General features: G+C 43.9%; 1 protein-coding gene across 4 annotated transcripts; it reads left to right on the top strand.

The window, feature by feature from the left end:
* Positions 1-2,212: 2,212 nt before the first annotated feature.
* ssh2b (slingshot protein phosphatase 2b) lies at positions 2,213-26,016 on the top strand. 4 transcript variants are annotated; one of them, XM_085798669.1, is made up of 16 exons: positions 2,213-2,486; positions 8,064-8,107; positions 16,673-16,785; positions 16,909-16,973; positions 17,426-17,547; positions 17,642-17,707; positions 17,821-17,886; positions 18,071-18,265; positions 19,008-19,101; positions 19,272-19,400; positions 19,710-19,756; positions 19,916-20,062; positions 20,214-20,414; positions 21,118-22,168; positions 23,060-24,349; positions 24,567-26,016. In XM_085798669.1, the coding sequence occupies exons 1-16, from the start codon at positions 2,424-2,426 to the stop codon at positions 24,585-24,587; spliced, it is 3,714 nt and encodes a 1,237-aa protein (XP_085654795.1). In that variant the 5' UTR covers positions 2,213-2,423; the 3' UTR covers positions 24,588-26,016. The 4 variants fall into 4 exon arrangements, with proteins under 4 accessions (XP_085654795.1, XP_085654794.1, XP_085654793.1 ...); XM_085798668.1 differs by having other exon boundaries at positions 23,060-26,016; XM_085798667.1 differs by lacking the exons at positions 2,213-2,486; positions 8,064-8,107 and adding an exon at positions 14,123-14,571.
* Positions 26,017-26,896: the final 880 nt, after the last annotated feature.

The following is a 26,896-nucleotide window of genomic DNA, read 5'->3' as shown; positions in this document are numbered from 1 at the left end:
ATAAAGCAATACTTGATACTGATTAAATAGTCCTTGATATTGACAAAGGACATTCATGCAGTTGGAGTGTCTGACACGATTTGTTAATAACTGATTGATCATTCTTTTTCATTATTATTATTGTGCAAAAAGGCCAAAAAGTCCCATTTATTTTTTTGCTATTGCTCTTTGCTCAAGAGGTCAATTATTTGCCATTGACCTCTTGAAACCAAACATAGGCTACTGTTACTGTATTTCATACACCTCATAGCAGGTTGCATATTTTTTAACTGTAAAAGAATGATTTTCCGCAGAAGACTGTCCAATATGAGTAGGCTACTAAATATAGGTTTGGAGAGTTAGAAATCCTACAAAGAACAATAGCCTACTGAAAACATGTTTGTGTAGTAGAATTTCTACTTTTTCTTTTGTGATCATGCTGCGTCCTTTTTGGTTCACCTCCTCTGGTCTTCTGCTGCACTAGATCTAATTCTGTTGTAATGGCCACACATCATATAGCCTACTATCAAATAACAGCACTAGGGCTTTCCTGAAGATATGGGGAATAGCCTAATGGTTAATATTGAGAATATTTACAATAGAGATAATGGGGTCTCACCTCTTTGTGGACAGTCAATAATATGAAGTGCTTCTTTAACAGATGATTAAAGATGTATGAGAGTCTGTTATTGACTGGACTGGAGACAGAGACTCACTCTCTCTACTCACACTCTATTGTCAAGATAGAGCAAAGAAACTGCTCTTGTTTTGCTTTTGTTCCTCACAAGAGTTGTTGTTTTCATTGCTGTCAGCTGCTCTGTTGTGAACCTGTGGCATTCTCTTAAATCAGATCAGAGAGCACATGGCTCACCTGTGATTAAAGTTGTAGCTTTGAATTCCCGCTGCCTCCTCCGAGTGACTCTAAATCCAAACACCATTATCTCTGTCATAATCTCCATCTCATCTCCTCTCTGGCCTCCCTGCTGCTAATCCCTCTGGTGCAAACAGAACGACCAAAGCTGTGTGGTGCAAGAATGGTGGGATGGAGTGGTGATATAGTGAACTCCTATGTGTATTTAATAGATACAGTAGTTAGACAGGTAGCTTGACAGATTTATTCAAAAAAAATTTGTGTAAGCTAATGGTAGTGGCATAGCTGGTGTTGTACTAGTATTTGGACTGTGTTTTGTTAACGCCACGGACACACTGAGTGACACTTGAGTGTGTGGTTTCTGGTTTGTGAGCTCTCTGACCTGTGCCCTGAAGAGAAGTGTGGCAGTGCAGGCTCAGGCAGGCAGGAAGGCAGGCCACTCTCCAGAAGTCATATGAGACATCATTATTTTACTGTAACATTTCATTGCTGTGACCACTTCATTGCAGCTTGTGGACTACGCATACAGTATACAGAAGATCAGAAGACTGAGATCTTATGGAAGGACTGATTTCGCTTTTTATTTTCTGAAATTCAACCTTATAGTGGTGTTTGCAGGTTTAGACTAACCCTCTTAAACCAATACATGAGAGTATAATAATCACACCAACACATTTTGTTTTTTCATATTTTTAACTCATGCTTAGAACTGACACCTTTCAGAGTTGGTGCAGAGATGGTGCATTAATTCATGTGGCTCGGTTTCAACTTTCAACTGTTTTTTTTATTTTGTTTTTACTTGATGGATTTGGAAACAATGATTTGAACTGGCTTTTGGTGACTTGAGGTTTAACTTAGTGGTGTTTTAGTTGTGGAAACTGACTCATTACAAAGCCCCCCAACCTTACACAGAAGTCAATCTTGCAGACAGACCCAAGAAGTGGTTGGGTTGGGTTACTGTTTGTGGATCTTCTTTGTGTGTGTGTGTGATCATTTTGAATCCTTTTTGTGGTTGTGTCTTTCTTTGTTGTCACTTTGGCCCTCTCCGTGGTTATGTTGTCCCTTGATTTAGTTTCGCCACATTTCCCGTTTCTACTAGCTTCCTCTAGTGATTTTGAACTACTCCCCCAACTTGCCTATAGGCTAGTATTTTAATACATACTCAGGTTAGGTTATTTATTTTATAACTTTTTAGCCTACCCTTTCCTGAAATTTCTAGCTGGTAGCTAATAAAGATAATACTTCATCAATCATAACATCATTCATTATCACACAGTATGGGGCGGCTTATTGTCTGACTGACAGTCACCACCACTCACAGCTGCTTTGTTTGTGTCCGGCACTCACACGGTTAATCGGGATTGACAAGCTAAGGGTAGTTGCGCATGCGCATGTGGCGCTGACAGAGGAAACAGCCCGGGGAGTAGTCAAATAGTCTACGATCAGAGAGAAAGAGAGGGGAAACGAGAGCACACATACAGCCCGGGTTCAGCTGGGTTTTCTCTCCCTCTGAACAATTATGCTCGTCTCGTCGGTGTCGCTTTCTTTCAGGTGTCCGCTTCCCAGTCGCTGAATGGCGCTGGTTACCGTGCAGCGTTCACCGACCCCCAGCACCAGCTCCAGCCCCTGCGTTTCGGTAAGAGCCGCCTTTCTTGGACCCTCCTCATCTATCGTTACCACCGCCACCCACTAACCCGAATCTCTGTGCTGTCGAAAGCGAACTGCGGCTTCATTTCCGCTGTCTTTTTTATCGGCTGCTGACTGTCATAAAGTGCCTTGCCTTTGTGCTCCTGCGCATGCGTGAAATATAGCTGCTCATCATTTTTCAGTTATAGTATCGGAGCGGCTGCTAAAGTCAACCTGCTTCAAAGTGTTCCGCTCGGCTGTAAAGACGTTCACGAACGACGGTTAGCAACCGTCGTTAAGGTGCTCAGAACACTCTCCATGTCTGTGTTTATGGACGTGTAAACGTTCATACGACTCCTGTATTCCCCCTGTTCAAAGGTCCAGCAGCGCTTTACACTGTCGACAAACTACACTTTAATCTGCTGCGACTTGAAAACTGTTTCATATTTGTTCATGTGACAGAAAATAACAGCTCTCCAATAGTTAACATAGCAGAATTGTAACCGAAAGAGCAGTTTCAACCAACAAAATTTCATGCACTTCCGCTCACAATGAGTGCCTTGTGACACGCATGAATGCAGGTATTAGCTCTTGCACTATTGTTATGTGCTGTCTTGGTTTGTAAACAAGGTTGTGGACGTGTCTTTCTGTGTGTAGGTCGTTTCTTGTCTGCATGCTTCTTTACCTGTCTGTCTCTCTCGCCCTGTCTCTATATCACTGTGTGCATGTGCTACTCCAGTTGTGGGAACATGAATCTGTTAACACACTATCATCCAATGGGACTAATAGCAATACCCTATACTGCAGGAAACGAGTGACTTTGTTTAAGGTCATGGCAGAGTAGAGCTAAGTAGTGGGCCAAAATGTTACCTTAATGTTTTTTTTTTTACTTGTAAAGATAGATATCAATCATTGTATGCATTTCATGAGGGAGGAAACACATAATATTTTTTTTGTTAGTTGTCAAGTTTTTAAAATGGGAAGTTCCAGGGTTATTCTCAATAAAGCAAATAAAGGTTTGTTATCAATAACTGATATTATGCATAACCAACACAGTTAGTGACAATGCTTTTGGATCAACATCTTCCCAAAAGAGATCAACATTATACTAAACATTGACTCTTGTTCAGTTGTATTTCCATAAAGTGTACTTATTGATTTACTATCATATGGGCTAATGACTAAAATGGCAGACATGGCTGCACAGCTAGGATTTGAACCTAAATTGAGCCAAGTGTCTGTCCCAATACCCAGCGGGATGGTGCCTTTCCAAATGTAAAGGTTGGTTACATTCCTGTCTTTGACTGCAAAGGTCACCTGCCTAGTATTGCCTAGTAGCCTATTAAATATTTGTATTTACATAGTATTTCTTACCATTTTCAAATCACTGATGTTGATTTCTATTCCCCACAATTTCCTCATTGCGTGTGGAGCTCTGACTCCCCTCATGGATGCCTATTTATTACATTTCCAACTTTTTTTTTCTAAGTATTTTTTGGGCTTGTTGCCTTTATTTGGTAGATAGTTGAGAGAGACAGGAAATGAGGAGGCAGAGAGAGGGGGAATGACATGCAGCAAGTGGCCGCCCAATGCGGGATTTGAACCAAAGACGACTGTAGCCTCTGCATATGGGGCGCCTGCTCAACCCACTGCGCCCATATTTCCAAATATATATTTTTTTCGACACATTGGCTGAATAAGTTATCGCGTAGCCTGAAAAGGATTTTGCAGATGAAGATTGACCAAATTGCAGAACGGATATTATTTATTAAATGTTTACTGTCGTTTACTGTCGGTGGTTTTCCTGTTGCTATATATCTTTCTTTGCGCTCGTCTTGTTTCTGCAGAGGCAGGGATCTCTACAGTACAAACAGCAAGAAAGTGAGGAAGTGACATACACCACATGTTTACACTCTGTTTCCCATTCAGCTGTCCGTCTCTGTCTGGTTCACACAGCGTCATACGTTTCCTGTGTGAGTTGCAGTATGATTTGTGCGTCTAAGCGTCTTCAAAGGGGCAGACGGTGCTGCTGATGATAGAGCCGTTGTTTACTGACTGTTTTCCTAACCGTTGCACAAATAAAAGTCAAATCAAGTTTGTCACCAGGCTGTAACCTACAAGTTGAGGTATTTATTTCATCATATTGATGCGAAATGAAAGATGCGTATATAAAGATAACAGCAAAATTTATTAAAGGGGCAACAGGGAGTTTCGGAAAGTGTTTTCACACTACATTTCCCATGAGCTGCCGCACGCACGGGGAAATTCTTGGACCGGCACAAGACGGAGCAAAAGCGATAGCATTTGCCAAGAATGTTTTCATTAATCAAGAACGAAAGTCGGAGGTTCGAAGATGATCAGATACCTTCGTAGTTCCGACCATAAAGGATGCCAACTAGTGATCCGGCGGTGATATTCCCATGACCCGCCGGGCAGCATCCGGGAAACTGAAACTAGGAAATACGGGGCGAAACGACCACTAAATAATAATATCAAAATAACTATAAACTATGTATTTATTGAAAATGGACCCATTAACAAGTATGGGTAACGTAGATTCATCCACATTAATATGAGACTCTTTTATAACCAAAAGCAAGCTCCCCGGGGTCTCTTTAATGGTTTGGCAAATGCATATCACGTTAAAATATGCATTGGCATACTTTATTGTGTAGCTCAGTTGTAGAATCTCAGTTCTGGCAGTGGAAGGCTGTTTCGATCTTGCTCTCTGGATCCACTGCTAGATTTGAAGTTGTGTGTGAATTTCTTTTTTTCTTCTATTCCCGGAATGCATCCCAAATCACAAGCTGCACTCAAGTTATTTATTTTTTACCAAGAATGTCAGTCACGTTGAAGTATTGTGGCCTTAATAACGACCCTGTCCTTCACACCCTTTTTATATTCTCTAGAGTAAAACAGGTTCTGTGGGTATAATAATCACTGTCTTACCATGTAATTTCTTCTGCTTGTCATCCAGAACAGCTCAAAAATATATATGTAACAACAATAGTTAGATTGTAACAGTGACGGATCATTGGCAAGAAGAGCTCGGGCCACGGCAGCTCAGTGTGTACCTCCCAGTTTGCATCCCATGAATGATGATGGGTGTTGGAGATGTGACAGTGAGCCAGGAAGTCTTTCATCACAACAGGAGCGTGAGCTGTAAAAGTAGAGGAGGAAGATATGCATATGTGTAATTTACTAAGGTGAGGCAGGCAGGGGGTGGTGAAGGATGTGAGGCATTTTCTTGTGGAAATATGCTTTCAAGTTGCAACCCGCACACACATATACACACACAACAACGATAACGCATTGCACAGACGCATGTCTGGTTTCCTGTCTTGCAGTCATGTGATGCGTGTGCGTGTGTGTGTTTGTGGAGTCTCGCATAAAGTTTTGCATGAGATGTCTGCCGGCTGTTTTTTTTTTTTTTTTCCTACTGTATTTACTTGACCCTGATGTTGAACCCATCCAGACTCATTGGTGTGTGTGTTTAAAATGAAAACACTCATACTCTGCTACACACACTTGGACATATTTATTTAGCTTTCAGGGGAGTAGAGAACCCGGTCACTCTGGTGCAGCCCCAGATGTCTCCTGTCCTGCAGAACCCTGTCCAGCCTGGACATTTCCATAAGCTTTGGAAAAAGTCCTCTCACATTTTCATGTATGCAAAACTTGTGCGTGTTTCCCATCTAAACAAAGGTTGGGTACTATTTCGCAAAGTAGGACACATCAACATGCAGAACAACAACTGAAAGTTTGACTCACAAGATGAATTTAACAAGTGTCACTCTGTCGTTTCACTTATTCAGCAGGCTCTTCAAACTAACGCTTCTTTTCAAAGTGACAAACCCCATTGATGTTATTGTCGCTTCATATAAAAATCTGAATATATAATAATCAGGTGCAATACACTGAAAATAACACTTCTTGACCTCAAAAGACCTTCCAAACACACAATGTCACAACATTTGGTAGTAAGCAGTTTGCAAATAGACTCAGTTTACATTGGTTCTAGCATCACATCATTTACATGAGATGTTCAACAGTCCTCAGGATCTGATTTAAATATTCCTTGAGCCAGAGAATCCACAATGGGCGCCTGCTTTGGATACTGTGGGTGAGGCGGGGTGAGGATGTCCCATTGCATATATTACATTGAGCTGAGTCTACAACAGTGTCACAAGACCAGCAGCCAAGTCTGGAATCCAGACCCTCGGCCAGAAAAAAGACTAGGTTTTTACTGCTCTATATTTACGCTGGAGATGAAATACACACATATACTGTAGTTCACAAAATTTGCATCGACTGTATCAAGCTTTGTTGTGCTTTCGGAGAAAAGAAAAATGTTTTCATCCATATCACTTCGCCTCAGTCAGTGCACACACTTAACAGGCCTGGATGAGTTCAACTTGTCTGTGCTCGGCTCGGCGCGGCCTTTCATCAACCTGGAATCCATTTCTTCCCTTTATGAAGCTGTTAATGGCTTTGTAATGTTGTTAAGGCTAGTTAAGCCTACATACAGTGTAAACAAGATAAGTACCGCTGTTACAAGATAAGTGCCAGGTGTTTATCTTCCACCTAATCCTTGGCTTCCCATTCAGTGACGTGTGATATTCCATAATTTGCAGATTTTTTTTTTCTTCCCCTCTCTCTCTCTTCTCCATGGACTTCAACTTGCCTTTTTTTTGCATGTGTGTGAATATGTTATTCTGTGACTGGCCACACCTTAAAAACAGACTGAGGTCATTTTCCTGGAGAGTGTGTAAATTGAGTTGAAGCTGGACCCTGCTGCTCCGCGCTCAGGCAGCACTGAATACTCTGTTGGATGCTTCTAGCTCTGTAACTGTATATTTGTGAATGTGTGTGACAGTGTGTGTGCGTGAGACTGAGATAATATTGAAATAGACAAGATACCCTTTGTTTTACCCAATAAAAGACATTGTCACTTTCTCTCACTGCTTATTTTGTTTGAAGCTAGCCTTACTGTAGCAGATCCAACTTAAAGTAATAGCCCTTTTTAAAAAATAAAATCCTATTGCGTCATAAAAATTATGCTTCAATCATATTTCTTATTAGGTAAGTCATCAACCTGATCAAAATTACAGTTTGAACTACTATATCCTACCAGAGCAAACAACACAAGCTGAAAAGAGAGCTGTATTTTAACGTAGTCACTTTGAGATGGAAATAGAGTGCTACATGAATTAGTGATCATACAAATAAATGCAAATGCAAATTTCTCCTGATTTATTTGCAGCAGCTAATGATTACTTTCACATCCAGTTACTGTGCTCATTCTTCTAATTTGATTAACTTGTGAGCAGTGTGTTGTTTTGTCCAACCAACCACCCAAAACATGTTCCAGAAACAAAGGCGGCAAATTCCCTCATTTGATGAGCGTTCAATTAATGATCAATCGGCTGCAGATGATTTCTTTTGAAGCACCTAATTGATTAACCCACTTATTGTTGCAGCAATTATTGTAATACACTAACATCCATCTCATGCAGTGTCTCCGCCTGTCTCCATGTCAGCATGCTGACCTTTTATCTAATGTGATTCTCTCGTGTTCTCTCTCCAGGAGTCCGGCAGCGGGGAGGATGACCGCCGCTCTCAGCCCAGGAGGTGAGATATCGACCCGTATATGGTGCAGAATCACCTGTAAAGTTGTTGTCTTATCCCTGAATTCATACACGTGAAATGTTAATTGGTTGGAAACAGGAAACAGACTCTACCTGAGGCACCACTTGATGATTAACCCTCACATGTGTTAGAACCTGCAGGAGTTTTTTTTCTGTCACTGTTGTGACCTGACATAGAAGTTACTGTGGTATTGTAGCGTCACCGTCCTGTGCCGTCCCTTGTCGCCTCGGGCATTTAACCAGAGTTGTGAATCTGGTTTATCCTGTTCTACTCAACCACATTTCCGACTGGTTATAGTCTGCCAGCGATCAGAGAGTTTATTTGCTGTAGATGCCTGTGATACTGAATGAACCTCAGCTGCAGTAACACTCTCATTTTCCCCTTTTGTTTCATTCTGTCCTTATGATAACGTATGAAAATCCAGAAATCCTCACATGTGTGTGGTGACCCAGCTGTGATTCGCCGACTGTCCATTAGAGGGCGGAAGGCTCCCTGAGAGTCAGCTGTGTGGATGATATGTGGGTCACGGGAGCTGCAGTGCCGATCCAGGGGCTGATTGGTGGCCACTCCCGAAGTTAGAGTGCCTCTGTGTCTGGTCACTGGAGCTCTGTGCCATCCGACTGAGAGGACTGTCTGTATTTGTGCAGCTGGGAGTGAAATCTATATTCACATAGCAGGGCTGTGTGTGTGTGTGTGTACACATGTGTGTGCACAGAGATAGGATCAGACGTCATTTTGATTTACACTATTTTGTAATCCCATACTATTTTCAGTATCTTGTTTTAAAATTCCAAAGATAATTTAACCATTGACCTTTAATGCTCTCCTCTCACACACCCATTGTGTGTGCATGGATGGAACATTTTCACTGAAGATACTTTATTTGAGTGCATGGTCTTACAGCCAGTTATGGAATATGTAACATCATGACCTTATTACTTGTAGGTACACGCCGTTTTTTAAAGGAACACACATATGAATATCTCCAGCCCCTGGTGCAGAGCTGAGCCTCGTCAGCTGCAAACCTCCTCAAACTGCTTTTATACCAGTAGCTGTGTGTGTATCATACTGCGTTATGGAGGGCAGCAGACGCCAGGGAATATTATAACTTGTTTGCTTGTTAAACGCTAAGACTGCTTCATGTCTTGTTTATTGATTCATCTGTGTGCTGCCTGTCAGTCTCATAGCCTGTGGTTTCTAGTATAAAACTTGCTTTCAACGCATTACCATTGGCTATTATGGTTAGGATGAGTGATGTAACCAGATAGCCATTTATGGCTACAACAATTATACACAGCATCCACAGTGCAGCTGTTCATACTTGACTGTAGTTTCCACCACACTGTGAAGGAAATGGTTGATTTCATCTTTGTCCCTCACAATGATTGGGGAAAATTGAATTGTTCAACAGTTTGTCTGGAGCCATTAGCGTCTTTATTATATGGAAGCCTTGCAAGACAAAATGCAACCTATAACCTGTAATAGTATTGATTTCATACATCAAACAGAAGAAATGATTTAGTTTGAAATGGACAACAATACGTGTGTGTCTGCTGGGATGATTAAATGTTATGATGTTAAATAGCACAAGGATCGCTGTAATTAACATTGAACTCTATGTAATACATTTTCATGTGTTGGTCTTAATGTTTCAGTTAAAGGGAAGTTAAGTGTGTTCAGCTTCTGCATTGTATAAGTGAAACAGATTATCACTGGTTGGGTTCAGTAAGATCAAAACCTACAGATGTGATCAGTTCCCTCAAAAGGCGTGGCCTAGTGAATAGTGTCAGTACCCCCCCCACCCCTCCTCTTCTTACCTACATCATTAGGTCACGAGGAGGAGAACAAGTACATTTTTCTGAAATGCAAACCTACAATGCCTCCCACCTTCCACTATGATATCGTTCTGCTACTTCCACAAACTATGCAGTCAAGTGCTATTTAATTTGATTTAGTAGTTTTCTCTTCCTTACAAATCCTATTTGATTGCAAACACCTGATCAGATATGTTTTACAGAGAGAGAAAAGATGGAAGCGCCAACAATGGAAAGAGGGAAAGACAATGCAATAGAAGCAAGCCTGCTCACTGAATCAGTCGGAGCAGGTTGTGTGTTTTCACACACCGTGGCTGACGTCCGCGTCGTGCAGTAGATGTGAGCAGCAGCAGCAGCAGCAGCAGCAGCAGGGCTCGTCTCTCTGACACAGGTAGCAACATTCACTGCTCTTCAGTGATGCAGCGTCTCCCTCTGCGTAAGCAGGGCCCACTGCAGTCCTGCTGATTAACGTCACTGACATCAGCAGGATAGTGACGTCGGTGACAGCAGCGACGTCACTGGCCCCCCTACAAAAAAGGAAATCAGAGGGAGAAAGAGTAATTCAATTGTGAGGCGTGTTTTTTTTTTTGTCTGCGTGTTTCTTTTTATTCAGGATTACCTATGTGCATCTGGGACTCCCTGATAAATCTTCTTCTCACTCTTCTGTAATCTGGGATGGTACAGCAGCTTTAGTTAGCAGTGTCGCTTCACGACAAGAGGGATCTGTGGTTCTACAAGTGCTCCACTTTTCCTCCACTGTGAAAAAATCACGCAGCTGCTAATTGACCTCAAAAAGGGTTTCTAAATTCCCTTAGTGTGACTGTGTGTGTGAATAGCCCCGTACAAGTCAGTCCAGTTATTGACTGACGACCTGTGCTGTGTGTAACCTTGTTTCTTGTTTAAAGGGATAGTTCAACATTTTGGCAAATTCCCATTACCATAATCCCCATAGTCATAGGAGTTAATTACCTTTATTTGTAGGTGCATGTTGTTTTGAGAGAGAGGCACAGAGACGCGGGACACAGAACTTTCAGTTTTCCCTAAATACACAATCCAACAACTCCAAAACGCTCTCGTAGAGAAGTTGTGGCCTGCACATTCACCACACTATGAGATAATAATAATCTAACGTTACGAGACAGAGAGTTGTTTTCGAGGCAAATGTGTAACCGGAACTGTATTCCAGACACAGCTGCTGGGCCGAGTGATTTCAAAAGCGCAAGTAGTTACGTATTTGCTTAATGTGTTGTAACGTTACATAATTATACGTGATTATTTCATAGTGTGTTGAATGTGCAGGTCACAACTTCTCCACAAGAGCGTTTTGGAGTGGTTGGATTGTGTATTTAGGGAAAACTGAAAGATTTTTGGCAAATTTGCCAAAATGTTGAACTATCCCTTTAACACCTGCTTTAAGGGTTAAAGTTAGAATGAGGTTCAGGTTAGGGTTATGGAGTTAGTGAATGCATTTTTATAGTGAGTGTCTTCATCGCTAAAGTTAAACAAGACTTGGTGCGTGGTTCAAATCAACAGGTAAAGGAGATCCTGACCAGCTGTGGGTGCACCGGTGTATTACTATATGTGATGTGATCCCTAAGGTGACTGTGTGTACGTATACATGGAGACATCAGAGCAACAGAGGAGTGTCCGGTGTCTGTCTGCATGTAACCACCACATGACGGCCTCTCCTGCCCGTCATTGGACACTGTGTGACTTTCAGCAGACAACAGGGAGGGAACGGCACCTGAGAGATGGCTCCACAAACACACACGTAAACACGTTGGTTGCTGAGAGTCCATAGGCCTTAGGACAGGATTGTGGCCCATGATGCTTCCCAGCTAGACCAACAATACTTTTATAAAAAGATATGATGAATATTTCTTTAGTGTATCAGATCAGATAGGGAAATGAAGGAGATTTTGGGGGGTTGATGTGGAAAGGAAAAAAACAGCCTTATATAAGAAAACAGATGAAGAGGAAGCTGAGGTTTTCATTGTCCCAGTCAGTGGAGGTGATGCAGCCTCATTAGTGTAAGCTTTATATGGTTGACAGTAGTGAATGTAGACAATAAACCACCTGATAAAATAAAAAACTCCTGCTTGTAAAAATCACTGAGAATTCAAAACCTGTAACTTTATGGAGCAGGTCAACTCTGTTCATCATGCTACTGAATCCCCCCCCCCCCCCCCCCTCCCCCCTCGGGCTGCTTGAACAAAGAGGGACAAATCATACACCGAGTCTGAGCACACCTCTGTAAAGAAAAACACCACTGCAGTTGTTGCTTGTCCTGTGAATTTGGGAGTCAGGTGGTGGCCTCACAGTTACCCTCGGTTTGTAATCCATCCCATAAATTGAAACCACGAGGAATCAACAAGCAGTGTAACCAAGTCTTAAGGTCAAGTTTCTCCTCATGGGTCATCTGATGTCTCTTTTGATTTCTCAATCCTTTTTCCGTTGTTGTTGTAGTTGTAGTTGTTGTTGTTGTTGTTGTTGTTTTTGCGTTGCTGGAAGCAGCAGTGCGTTGGGTGTCGGGTGTCTCTGGCTCTGGTGTGAAGTTTACCTAACGGCTACAGTCCTAGAGTTGGTTACACAACTCTCCCGTCTCCCTTCCTCCAGCAGCAGGGTTCAGACTGTGTGCCACACTCTCAGTAGAGGATGTGCGTGTTTGTATGGGGAGTGAATGATGCCTTATCAGGATGAGCGTTGTCGTGGAAGCCAAATAAATGGGTTCTTGATGTTGTTTTATGAGAGGAGAGATAATTGTTTATAACCTAGACTGAATGATAACTGAGTGATAAACAGCATGGTCTGCTGGGTGACTGCCATACTAAAATAGCTTTCCAGCTACTGTGACAGATGTTATTAATGTGACTGATATGATCAACTACAGTTTTCTTAAGCAAAAAAGAGCTGCAACCAATCATTTTTATACAATTATTATTGGATGATTTGATTATATTACTATTTCTTGATGTATAAAATGTAAGAAAACATACTTGTCTAAGTAGCAATTATGAAGTTTCTACTACACCAGAGAACATTTCATGACTGAGCTGGTCAGTCAGTCTGCTGGATAATCCCATTGCCCAAGAATTGAAATGACTTTAAAGGGATAGTTCAACATTTTGGCAAATTGGCCCATTGCCATAATCGCTATAGTCATAGCAGTAGGTTCATTACCTTTAATTGTAGGTGTAAGCTATTTTCAGTACGGCGGAGCGCAGCAGCTGGCTGCTCAGAGCTACGCTATGGAGGCTAAGGGAATTTCTTGGTTTCCCTCATTAAACTCATCAAATTCAACATCCCAAAACTCCACAGCGCTTTTGTAGAGAAGTTGTGACCTGCACAACCACCACGCTATGAGATAATGACGGAACGATACGAAACGGAGCCGTTTTCGAGGTAAATACAGGGTAAATACGGAGACTGCTTGCTGAAAAACTGTCCCTGAACGCAACGCGCATCAGCGGTTTTGTATGAATTTACCTCGAAAACGGCGTATCGTTCCGTCATTATCTCATAGCGTGGTGGTTGTGCAGCTCACAACTTGTCTACAAAAGCGCTGTGGAGTTTTGGGATTTTGTATTTGATGAGTTTAATGAGGGAAACCAAGAAATTCCCTTAGCCTCCATAGCGTAGCTCTGAGCAGCCTGCTGCTGCGCTCCGCTGTACTAAAAATAGCTTACACCTACAATTAAAGGTAACGAACCTACTGCTATGACTATAGCAATTATGGCAATGGGCCAATTTGCCAAAATGTTGAACTATCCCTTTAAATCGGCACAGTTCAGTTGCAAAAACATCAGAATACCACAAAATGTTAAAAATTATTATAATACTGTGACCCAAGTGTTGCGATAGGGGCCCCTGCTGATTCTCACTTCTGGGATGGCATAAGGAGAAGCTGAAGTCAAAATATTACAAACGGCGTCATAGGGAATGATTCAGATCTGATTTCCTAGATTAGTTTAATGAACGTTTTCTGATGTGTTAATAACTTTTCACACTTATATAATTTCAAAAATTGTGTTGTTAACCATGTGCCCCCCCCCCTTGCCCATGGCACCAGTAATCCCTCATACAGCCCTGTACAGACGGCTGTGTTCCCCCATTGGACCGTGTGTGTCTCCGCCCCTTCAGCGGCAGGATTTACCGCATCCTGCTGCAGACCCTCACACACACACACCGAGCAGATGTTGTGGCACCTGCGCTTCATCGGCATGTGTTGTTAAACATATCGCTGTATCTTCACGTCAGTAGCCTACATTGTCAGGCTCTTTAAAAGATCTCGTTTTGCATCATGTTGACGGATAATTCACATAGACCCGCGCTGTCCGTCAGTGTCCATTAAAAGCTACAGTAAAGTAAAGTCAGACCAGAGCTTTCTGCCGTTTCTACAAAAACTACGTGACCACTTCAGCAGCGCCACAGACAGCGAAGCGACCGTCGGTAACTCCAGTAGGCTACACCGTCCGTGCTCTCCGTCCCCGCCACCGGAGCAGCGATGCCTCCCGGTGTTGTGACCGCGCCGCGGAGCTCGTCAGCCGGCTGCTTCTGCGTCTGCTGCGAGGGGAAGATGAGACCCTACTTCACCGAGAACTCCGTCATCTCTCGGGGGGAAATTTATCAGCTGTGAGTTTATGGAGCACAGTGTGTTCACAGCCTGAGGCTTCCTGCCTGTGTGACTGTGATTTACATCTCTAGGATAGTGTGATCCTACAGCTTTATAAATGAGATGTCTAGTGTGGGCTGCTAGAATAATCTTAATGCAGTTTGTATAAGATTTGGACATTTTAATGACTGTAAGCTTTCTTGGAAAACCCCTTCACGTGCAGTCTTGGCACAGTTCATATGGCCTTTATCTCTGTCCATTACTTGGCTACAGTGATCTGGTTTAACAAAGGTATTTGGTTTTTCCAGGGTGACTCAATAGGAAGGATATGACAGCAGAGATTTCCCTCCATTCGATCCTTATGAAATGTCTGCCAGATGCCACACTCATCTGCTCACACGCTCCTCCACCCACCTTTTTATTTAATTCATTATTTTTCCTATTCTAGATGTGCGTGAATTGTGGCTGGGGTGGGTGGGGGCGCTCAGCAGAAAGGCACACAGTGTACCTGAGACAGACTGTTCACGAATCAAGACGAGCGACCGATCTTGACCGCCCTAATGTCTTCAGAGGGGAAAATGCTGGGTGTGATGCTGGCTTTTATAGGCAATATATGTGTTTGATCAGCTCAGGCAGGACACGGTTTGTCTCCACTTGCCTGGTATTCACACTCCAGTAAGACATCTGTCTAGTGTTTGTGTGCATTTACACTTGGTGTAGGAGTGCAAACTCAGCTGTCTGCCTCTGTCCTCCCACAGAATATAGCGCAGAGGATCTTCTTCCAAAATGTCTCTGTTCTTTTTATGTCTCTGAATGGTGTGTGGGTAGTAGGTGGTTTTCATAACGTCTGTCTACTTTAGTCATTTGCCAATGTTGCCAGTGTTTCTTGTGTGCAGTCCCTGTTGTTGGGCAGGAAGTCAAGCTTTTTCCCTCTTGAAAGAGATGAGTTTTTGTGTCTATCATTGTCTGCAGTATGTTTTGAAAAATAATGGCAACAATGCATCACTGGTGAATCTGCATTCAGCCCACCCATCATTACTAAGCACAATGAAGCTTCCACTGTAGTGTCAACTTAATCCCTTTGTGCAATAATACTGTAGTTGTTTGTTATGATTTCAGACGTAATACAAAATACAGAGCATTGTTAAAATCAGGAATGCGCCGGGCTTCTTAAATCTGTTATGTAACTCTATTGTTGAATGGCATCACCGAGGAGCTTAGCTTATGTTGCCAATTTCATGCCAGGTAGTGGTTCATTTTATCCTGTAAAGGACTGGAGCCAGATCAGTAATAACTGGCAGCAGAGTGTAAACACTGAACGTAGGTCTGCTGGTCTGAGAGAGACAAACGTCCATGTGAAAAAGGAGAAGTGGTCCTCTGAGTGGACAACGTGTTCTTTCCCCTCTGTAACTCCATATGTCTCAGTCCGTTGTCCCTCCTGTCATTTTATGAACATGTCGGATATTGGCTGTTATTGGAAGCAGCTGGTGTGTGTGTGCGTGTGTGTGTGTGTTGCAGACTGTACAGTCTGGAGCCTCCGGTTCATAAAGGCGCATCAGGCTTTCTGTTATTGTTGTGTATAAGATGTTTGTGCAAGATGTCGTGTGTGTATTTGCTGAGAAAACACAGGATGAAATCACCGTTATTGATATCCCCTCAACAAAGCCCCGCACACTCAGTGGTCACCAGATGTTTTCTCTTACACAGACAATTAGTTGAATCCACAATTTCTCAGAAAGAAGTGAAAATTTTCAGTTTCAGTTTGCTTATTTTAAAAGAAACGATAACGACTTAACTATCAATGGAGAGAAAAAAAGAAAATCTGAGTATTTGAAAAGCAAACTATTGATGAGTAGAAGATTACACATCTGTCAGTCAACTAACTGGTTAATTATTTCAGTTCTACAAACAGTACATCTGCATAAAAGCTTCTTTTTTGTTTGTTTGTTTAATTATTCGGATCCCCATTAGCCATTGCTTCATTATAGGAGCAATGCTTATTCTTCCTGGGGTCCCAGCAGTCCCAATTGTGTCTGGTTTAGCATGAGCCTTTTTTTTGTTGTTGCCATTTTTGGATGGTTATCAGTTATCACTCACTGTGTTTCTCCTCTCTGTGTCCAGCATCAGCGAGAGTTTCCTGACAGTTAAAGGAGCTGCTCTCTTCTTACCTCGAGGAAATGGCTCCTCCCCTTCGTCTGCATCTCGCTTTTCGCAGCTGCGCAGCAAACATGCAGGTGAGGTCCTGTCAGCTGTCAGCTGTCTGACTGTATCAGCTGGGAGTCGATCATGTCGTATGCGTCATTGCTTTTTTTTGACTGTAATCAAAGTTGTGTTTTCTCTCCGTCATCTCATCCTAGGCGACATCCAGCAGCACCTACAAACCATGTTCACTCTGCTCAGACCAGAGGACAACATTAAACTGGTGGGTGCACACGACAACACAAACACATGTGCAACTTTAAAGGGATAGTTCACTATTTTTGGCAAATTGGCCCATTGCCATAATCCCTATAGTTTTAGGAGTAGATTCGTTTCCTTTAATTGTCGGTGCAAGCTATTTTTAGAACAGCGGAGCAGAGCCGCTAGCTGCTCAGAGCAACGGAGGCTAATGGGATTTCTTGGTTTCCCTCATCAAACTCATCAAATACACAATCCAACACTCTTGATGAGGGAAACCAAAAAATCCCATGAGCCTCTGTAGCGTCGCTCTGAGCAGCTCGCGGCTCTGCTCCACCGTTCTAAAAATACCTTGCACCGATGATTAAACCTACTGCTAAAACTATAGGGATTATGGCAATGGGCCAAATTGCCAAAATGTTAAACTATCCCTTTAAGTGTCAAGGTTGTGAACCAACATGATTTTTCCTGCTGCAGGCCGTTCGACTGGAAAGCGCCCACCCCACCATCACTCGCTACATGGTGGTGGTCTCAACCAATGGTCGCCAGGACACGGAGGAGAGTGTGGTGCTGGGAATGGATTTCAGTCCTGTAGATAGGTGAGACAGACAGTAATAAACACATGTGCTTATATGCTTCTGTCTGTTTTGACACATGAAGTTCTAAGATGCCATTTTTACCCCCCTCTCTCAGTTCATGTTCTGTCGGTTTGGTTTTGCCCTTGTGGAGCGACACGTTGATACATCTGGACGGAGATGGGTAAGAACACTTGCAGCATCTCCTGCTCTGATTACAGAGCAAACACTCATCAGTTTTGCTCAGATGGCTAACTGTCTATTTTTCCTTTGTGCTCCCTTTCTTCTTGCTTCCAGGGGTTTCAGTGTGTCAACTGATAACAGAGTGCATGTGTTCAAGCCGGTCTCGGTGCAGGCCATGTGGTGAGTCACACTGCACTAATCCGCACAATTTGCAGAAATGGATATCTTTAATTTTCCTTATATGGTTAGCAAGTGCTCATCTTGGTATCTAATATATGCCATTTACTTAAAAGCCTGTTTATGTCATAGTTTCATACTCTCTCTCTCCCTTTTTATTTTCGTTCTCATTTTTCTACTCTCGCAGGTCGGCCCTCCAGTCACTCCATAAGGCGTGTGAGGTGGCTCGCTGTCACAACTACTTCCCAGGCAGCTTGTTCCTCACCTGGGTCAGCTACTATCAAAGCAGGGTGTGCTCTGACCAGGCGCGCATCAACGAGTGGAACGCCATGCAGGATGTGCAGTCCCATCGTGCCGACTCACCCGTCCTCTTCTCTGATGTGTAAATATCTTCCTCTATTTTCTTTCAGTCATTCTAGACAGATGGACATATGATTATTTATCATTTGTATTAATGCCTTGGATGCGAATACTGAAAGATTAAAGCAGATATCAGTGGAATGTTTTTGTTAATGTAAGTCCTAAATAGTCCTATTTTCCGTCAGCAATCACTTACATGAAGTATTTCAGCCTAAACACGAGTCTCTCCGTCACTCTGCTCTGCTGTAACCCGAGGAGAAAATTTTCCTTGTGGGATACAAGTGTTATCCAATGAGGGGAGAGAACGGCATGAAGGGCTGTGTGTGCAGCCAAGGGATGCGCGTGAATGTGGTGACGTAGCACGAGGACCAATTGATGCCTGACAAGGGCGGGGGCTGCTAACTCATGGTGCGTTCAAGGAAACTCGTACTTTGTGTTTTTCCTTCCTGTGAAGTCATACCAGTTCGATCTGGTACGAGTTCACGGGTCGGAAGTTACGAGTGGCCGTTATAGGGAACTTTCACAGACAACAGGACGGTAAAAACACGAGCTACGGGTTACCTGGAACGCTACCAAGTCGTAGTTGTGACTTGAAGCTGTAACTTACGGTTTCAAAAGCCTGCCTTGAACACAGCATTAGCCGAAACGGCCGTGCCACTGATATCTGCTTTAAGCGTAGAAATTAAACACTAACATTCTACATTTGCGTAATATCTCATGATTGGACCATTTCTTATATTTCATTGTCACTGTGTTTGTTTCAGACCCACAGAGAGAGAGCTGACAGAGCGTCAAATCAAAACCAGTTTGAGGGAAATCATGATGCAGAAAGACCTGGAGAATGTCACCTGCAAAGAGGTGGGTCAGATTCTTTAACGCAGTTTTTGCACCAAGCTGTCTCCCCTCCCAAAGACTAATATTTTGAAAAATTTTAGCCATCCATATTTAACTTAATATAAAATGTAATTCTTGCATTTTACGTTAAGATTCACTGTTTTTTAAGACTTTATGTGTTTGCTGCTTCGTAGATCCGAACAGAGCTGGAAATGCACATGACATGCAACCTGCGAGAGTTCAAGGAGTTCATCGACAATGAGATGATCGTGATTCTGGGCCAGATGGACAGTCCCACGGAGATCTTTGATCACGTCTTTTTGGTAGGTTGACTCAGAACATCCCCAAGATCCGCTGGATGAACCGCTAGTGCATCTAGACCACACATTAATGAAGAAGAACACTCGAGTGTAGAAAGTGAACGGTTCATAATGATTTTTTTCGCAGTAAAATATCTGAACACTGGTTACACATGAGGCTGTCTCTGGTTCCCAATTTTAAGCTACTTTGCCCTTGTTTGATTTGGAGTGAACGGTGGATATCAGGCATGTCTTGCCACAGGATTTAAGCATTATGAAAAGCTCAGTGGAAGGCTCTGAACAAGTCTTGAGGATTGCTTTTGTTTCCTACAGGGATCTGAGTGGAATGCATCCAATTTGGAGGAGCTGCAGAAGAGCGGGTAAGCAGGGGAACAAAAGCAACAAAGCCCACTGCACAGTACAGGCTGTGTTCAAGTCAAAGAAAACATGATAAGGCCCCCACAATCATTTTGTCAGAGTGAAATTCATCATGCAAAACATTAATAAGTCTGTCCTCGTCTTGTCTCACTGTGACCCAGGGTTCAGTACATCCTGAATGTAACGAGGGAGATCGACAACTTCTTCCCTGGTGTGTTTGAGTACCACAACATCCGTGTTTACGACGAGGAGGCCACTGACCTGCTCGCCTATTGGAATGACACCTACAAGTTTATATCCAGAGCCAAGTGAGTTTCAGATGACTCCATGCTTTCTGCTCTTTCTCCCAACTTCTCGTCTTGTAGGAATAAATCATTCTTTCTCTCTGAAGTGTTTTTTTTCAAAGGACTTGACAATGATGGACTAATATGTCTGCTTGATTGTTTCTGTCTACACCAGGAAAGCTGGGTCCAAGTGCCTGGTGCACTGTAAAATGGGCATCAGTCGCTCCGCAGCCACAGTGATCGCTTACGCCATGAAGGAGTACGGCTGGGATTTGAAGAAAGCCTTCGATTACGTCAAGGAGCGCCGGGCCGTGACCAAACCTAACCCCTCATTCATGAGACAGCTGGAGGAGTACCAGGGCATTCTGCTGGCCAGGTATAAACACACACAAGTGTGTTTGTTTGGAGCTTTCTGAGTACGCACTGTTCGATGACGTCATAAAACCACCCAATAGGATGAAAAGGACACAGGCTCACACCACAGCAACTACTTTAAACTGTTTATGAACACTGTTGGGCATGTTACTTTGAAGAGTAATTAGTTATAGTGACTAGTTACTTTCCCCAAAAAGTAACTGAGTTACTACATGATAAAATTAATTAGGAAAGGAAGGTAGGTAACTATTGTGTTACTTTTTTATAAAATGCTCAAATATGTCAAATTACTTGGACTTCCCTCCTGTTTATCTGGAACTAACCAACTCATCCAGTATTCCTCCATACAGGCAGGCTCCGTGATGCGCTGTATCACTCCGCTTCTTCCATATGCCACTGATCTAAACAGCTGATAGGCGGAGTGATACAAGTGCGTCTGTGTAGAGGAAAACTGAGTGAGTTGGTTAGTTCCAGATAAACAGCTTTTTTCCGACCAGTTGATGAACTGAAAAAAATGTGTAAATAACTTCCTACACTTAAACAGGTGTTGTATTTTCTGACGGGACTTCTTGAGTCAAGTAACGGCGCATTTTATTGTCAATTGCCGTTGTATTAAAGGAGTGTATGTGCATGTTTACGTATCTGTGTTTGAGAGAATAGTTAGACTTTATTTTGATATTCCTACATGTCAACTTCTCCTGCAGCAAGCAGCGGCACAACAAACTGTGGCGCTCTCACTCTGACAGCGACCTGTCTGAGCACCACGAGCCGCTGTCTAAATCCTACGCCCAGCCTCACAGCCTGGGCCGCTCAGACCCCCACAACCAGCCCAGCACCACGCCAGGGCCCTCTGTGAAAGAGCTGCTGGAATCACTGGGGACGTCCAGCAGCGCCGCCAAAGCAACACACTCCAGCAGCCAGCCCGACACCGGCACACAGTCCAACCTGCTCAGCTTTTCCTCCCTCGACGGGGTGGCAGCTCTCAGCTCCAGCGCTGCCGGCGCTCGAAGGCCTGAGGCTCGTCCTCGTTCTGCCACGGCCCTGGACTCCCCTCGTCCTGAATCCGCATCCGGCCCCACGTCTCCTTTATCTCCTCCGCTTTCAAACGGCTTATGCGACGCTGAGGAGCAGCCCTCCTCGCCGCCTGTCTCCCAGCCGCGGGCAGCCACCGTGGTGCCCGAGCCTCAGAAGACGGACGTGGTGACTGTAGCACAGTCACAGAGTGTTTTGGTGGGCCAGCCTCACCCGCCTCCATCCCTCCACCACCTCCCCCTCTCTCCTGCTCCGTCCCCAACTCCGGTCTGCGTGGACGAGGTGATCAAACCGCACGTGTTGTCCTGCCCTCTGCCCGTGACCAAACCCATCCTGGTGTCGGTGTGCGATCACACGATAACACAGACGCCGAGCACGCTAACCGCCGGACCCCAGTGTCTGTCTGCATCAGTGCCTGTCAAGCTAACGGACTGTGACCAACAGATGTGTGGCTCGTCTTTGGACGGCTTAGCGGCCCGCCCCGCCTCCACCGGCGATCTGATCAGCTATCACGGTGCCATTCCCCACGACAATGAGGTGTTGTTCGGCAGCAGCGCGGATCACATTAACTTCTTCAGTGCCAGGGAGAAGTTCAAGGGAATGAGTCAGGACGGTAAAGCTCAGTGTGCTGCGGTGCAACAGCTGCCCCAGCTGAAGAGTTGTGCCAAGGAGCAGCCGCAGGAGGTCTCCACCTGTGAGGGGAAGGACGAGGAGAAAAAGAAGGTGAGGCCTGTGGTAAAACTTTCTAAAACTACTGCACATTTATTTCCATTGCAGACCCCAAAATAATGATGTAAGCTCTGGGCTACACAAGCTTTTGTCAGACAATATCTCTGGCTTGGTGTACTATGATACTCTATGATGTTTAAAGGGCTAGTTCAACATTTTGGCAAATTGGCCCATTTCTGTAATTCCTATAGTCTTAGGTTTGTTACCTTTTAATTGGGTAATGGGATTTCTTGGTTTCCCTCATCATCTCAAAACAACTCTGTCTCATAATGTTCCGTTATTATGTCATAGTGTGGTGAATGTGCAGGTCACAACTTGTCCACCAGAGCGTTGTGGAGTTGTTGGATTGTGTATTTGATGCATTTGATGAGGGAAACCAAGAAATCCCATTAGCCTCTGTAGCGTAGCTCTGAGCAGCTCTGAGCAGCTCACAGCTCTGCTCTGCCGTTCTAAAAATAGCTTGCACCGACAATTAAAGGTAACGAACCTACTGCTATGACTACAGGGATTATGGCAATGGGCCAGTTTGCCAAAATGTTAAACTATCCCTTTAAACCTGGATTTTTCAATGGAGATAAGTGTGCAGATGCTATGATCTTTTATTTTCAAGGTTGTGATTATGTAAGATGCTTGTGCAATTTAATAAAGAGAGAGAAAATGCTGCTTAAACACAATTTTATAATATGTGGAGTTAGTATTTGGCCCGGCCCAGTTGTTAACTTCAGCTGTGGGATGTCAGAGTGCAGGGGCTCCACCTGGTGGTGCAAAGGTCGAATGCTCTGCATTAGCTTTACTTCGTCTCCTGAGCCTAATAGTTGTACCAACACTTTTATTTTGCATTTTTAACAGAACAATCTTTTCTATCACATGTGCTTCTCTTTGCAGGACATGACTGTCCCTGTGCAGGTCACAGGACTGAATCCCACAGTGCATGAACAGAATTCACCTCTCAGCCAATCAGAGCCTCAGGGCCTTCAAGACCAGGAAGTGAAGATGTCCAGGCAGGAAGTACAGAACGGAGATGTTTCATCACACGGGGAAGCCGAGAATGTAAAGGAGGAAGTGAAAAACACAGAAGAGGAGGAGGCGGCTCCTGCTCGTCTCTATAGCGACTGGACCAGGGGGTCCGTGCGGCGCGTCACACGTCAACTCGAGCAAAGAATGAAACAGGAGCACGAGACTCTGTCGGTCTACTCATCGTCTCCGCCCCTCTCCAGTAGCAGCTCCTGCTCTCAGCGGCGTCCGCCCGGTGTCCATCCTGTGACGGCGTCTCAATCACAGGTATCGGCAGAAGGCAGAACAGCGCAGGAGGAGGAGGAGGAGGACGGGAAGTTGGAACCGGTTCAGATGGAGAGCGGTGATGCAGCTGAGATGGGGGCTCTAGGAAACGATGACGGAAGCACAAAGGGACACAAACTCCAGCCTGCTGATAACAGATTGCTTTCTACCTCTTCTTTCCACCACTTCACCCACTCCCCCTTCGCCTCTGTCAACTTCCTGTGTCTGGAGGGCGTGACGGAGCTCGAGTCGGGCACAGACTGGGACTGTGTCGCAGAGGGACCCCACGACGACATCGTCATGAGGGAGACGTGGGAGACGTTATGCGAGCTGGGCGCCTTCCTGCAGCAGGTGAGCGCGGGAGGAGCCTGCAAGACCAGATGCAGGGACCAGGTCTTCAGCCTGAGCGGCGGAACGGCGCAGAAGCGAGGCGGCAGCATCCAGAAGAGGGTCCGGGAGGTGGAGGCCCGCATCCGGCAGGCGGGGCTGACCCCTCCGTCGCTGATGAAGCGCTCGGCCTCTCTGGCCAAGCTGGGCTGTCTGGAGCTGCTCGCCAACGACCTGAGCGAGTGGGAGCTCAGCCGTTCCTCCGCGCCCCTGCCCTCGGCGCAACCCCCGGCCCACGCCATCAGCGACGAGTCCAAGAAGCAGCGGGTGCACGATTCTCCCGCCACGGCCGCCCAGCACCCAGAAGTCCAAGGGGTCGGTGCGGAGAGGCTTTCCGAAGCCGGAGAAACCTCACTAGAAATCTCTCCGCCGCCGAATCAGAGGCCGCAGACGGGAAAAGTCACTAACCTCAGCCAAGATTCCCTCCATCCAGCAGGGGGGGCCACGCTCATGGCAGCGAGGCAACAATATGGGAGGACTCACCCCCTGAGGCGGCTTAAGAAAAGAACTGTCAGTAACCTTTACCACACCATGTAACCCTCACTCCGTGTGTGCGAGTGTGTGTGTGAGAGTGACTGAGAGTGAGAGAGAGACAGGGATAATGTGCACCTGTGAGAAGAGGAGATTAAGCGCATTTGGTGGATTTATTCAGCAAAACACACCAATGCCTTTTGCCTTAAAGGATATGTTAAGTAGTTTCTGTATGTTTTTTTTTTTTTCCCCACAGATCCGCCAAGAGCCTGCGTGAAATCTGTGATTCGAGATGTTTTTTCTCAGACCAAGAGCAGTGACGGGGCTATGAAGGTTCTGTTTTAACTGAAGTAGAAACTGAAGGAAATTGGAAGAAGTCGTTCAAAACCATCCTAATGTAAATGGGTAACTTCCAATGTCAATGAGCCTGAGCCTGCACACACTCGAGTCGTCACATCGTCGCTGGTTCCTGCATCATCAACTTGAAATTTACTTGATCGCTGTAGGTTGACTGAACGGTCCGACCTGATGTTATAGGTGGAATGTAGCCTGTCCATCTCCTCATCCTCCTCCTCCTCTTCCTCCTCGTGCTGCCTCATGTCTCACAGTTGTGCTGAGTAGCGACCAAGAGAATGATACAGCTGTGCTTCTGGTACAATCTGACGGTAAATGAATCTGCCCTTCATCAGCACTCAAACCTTCAAAATTGATCATTTAAGATAAAACGTAGACTCACTTGGCAAGAAATAAATAAAAAAAAAAAACACAACACAAAGTCGGTTCCTATGTCTTGACACTGATTTGTATGCATTGGACGCAAAAGCTCAGGTTGAAGCACAGACGCCACAGATGAGTGTTTTTAACCCCCACTCCCCCAAAGAAAAGGTGCGTCCAGTAGCTGGTGATAGTCGCACAACGGTTTAGTGAAACAAATTTCAGAGAAGAGGCATGCTGTTTTTAGTTTTCTGTTTTGTTTTTGACTCCACAATACCTCAGTACGTCTGAACCAAATCTGACCTGCACAAACGTCAGGCTCTGGATTCCTGGAATGTCCGTCTCAATCAGAAACAAGTTCATTTCCACTACCTGATAAACTGAAGTAAACTCGTCTCTCTCACATCCTCTCACGGTTCTGATGCTCAGACTAGATGTTATTTTTTTCCTTATGTGTGTGTATTACTGTGTGGGAGAAAGGTTAGGTTAGGGGAGTGGGTCAACTGCTATGTTCTCTTTGGGATGTAAAGGTCTATATTGTTAGTGTTGACAATTTAGGAAGTGTACATGTTTTTATATCTGCTTTGTGTCCCTGTGTGAGTGCGACTGTGTAGCACAACTTTACCATGTGGGTGTGTACATCCTTTTTTTTTTTTTTAATTATTATTATTATTGAACATTATCTCTTTTTGTACACTTTGTAGGAGTGTGCCTGTGACTGGCAAATGAAGCTTCTCTGCAGTCTATCAGAAACGTCTGTACAGAGGAGTCCGTCATACATGCACTTTACTCCCTTGTTGATTTTAAATGTGGCTTAATTTTAAGTTTTTAAATGTGTGTTTGCTACTTCTGGGGAGCATGCTTAGGTCGTAGAAGCTGTTGGGTGTGTGTGTGTGTTGTCAAAAACCCTTTTTTTCTTTATTTTAAACTATCAGTGTAAATATTCTTTTATATCATGTGCTTCAACTGTGACCATTAAACAATGGAAATTATTTAATAGTCGGCTTTGCTGTGGGTCTGTTACAGTAACATAAGATCATGTCACTGAACTTTCCAAAACTGGCTTAATTCAAAGATATGTACAGTTTTTAACATTTTAATATCTTGTTAGGATTAATTGTTGATATTTATAGCCGAAACAGAGAATTTATCTAAAGTCTCTGACCATTAACATTCTCTGTGAAGTGAAATTGATAAAAGCAGTGAATCTTCAAATTTGTCTCACTATAGACCAGATAATATTTGTAATCTTTTCATATTGGTGACTCATAGTCAGTTATTGATATTGACACTTTGGGATAATCAGCTATATTCTATCTATTTCATCTTATACAACATAGATGGTCTTTAGTTGTGTGTGGAGAGTATTTCCCTCATCGCTTGGAAATCTGTATGCTGTATTCACTTGGATGATGTTTAATGCTCAGTTTTACAGCCTAAGAACCAAAGAAGAGAAGAACATCTCTGTCCAGTTACTGATGTTCATCCACAGAACACACTATTGACGAGGAGAAAGTAGTTTTTGTGCAAACTATTTAAACAGCTACAAAACTCTAAAGCTTGTAACAGCCTTCACTGTGAAGATGATACTAGTGTGTGAGCTGCCATTATCTTTACTGACGCTGAAAACACTGACTGGAAGCCAGCGGAGCAAGCAGTGAGTTTATCATCATTAATAACTTTGTTTGCCACTATAAGCATTGACTTAAATACAGCAGTTATGTCACAAGGTCACTCATCTGATTTGTCATATTTCCTCTCTTTATACTGGTCATAGAGGATCCAAAAAACTGCATTATGCATCGAGGTGAAGAGCCCCCCATGGTATAAAGCTGGCTATAATAAACAACTCATTAATATGATAAGCACATT

This window comes from Trachurus japonicus, chromosome 14 (assembly GCF_045865225.1).
Source record: "Trachurus japonicus isolate A0001 chromosome 14, Traja_1.0".
In the NCBI taxonomy this organism is placed as follows: Eukaryota; Metazoa; Chordata; class Actinopteri; order Carangiformes; family Carangidae; genus Trachurus; species Trachurus japonicus.
This window is presented reverse-complemented; position numbering and strand designations above follow the sequence as displayed.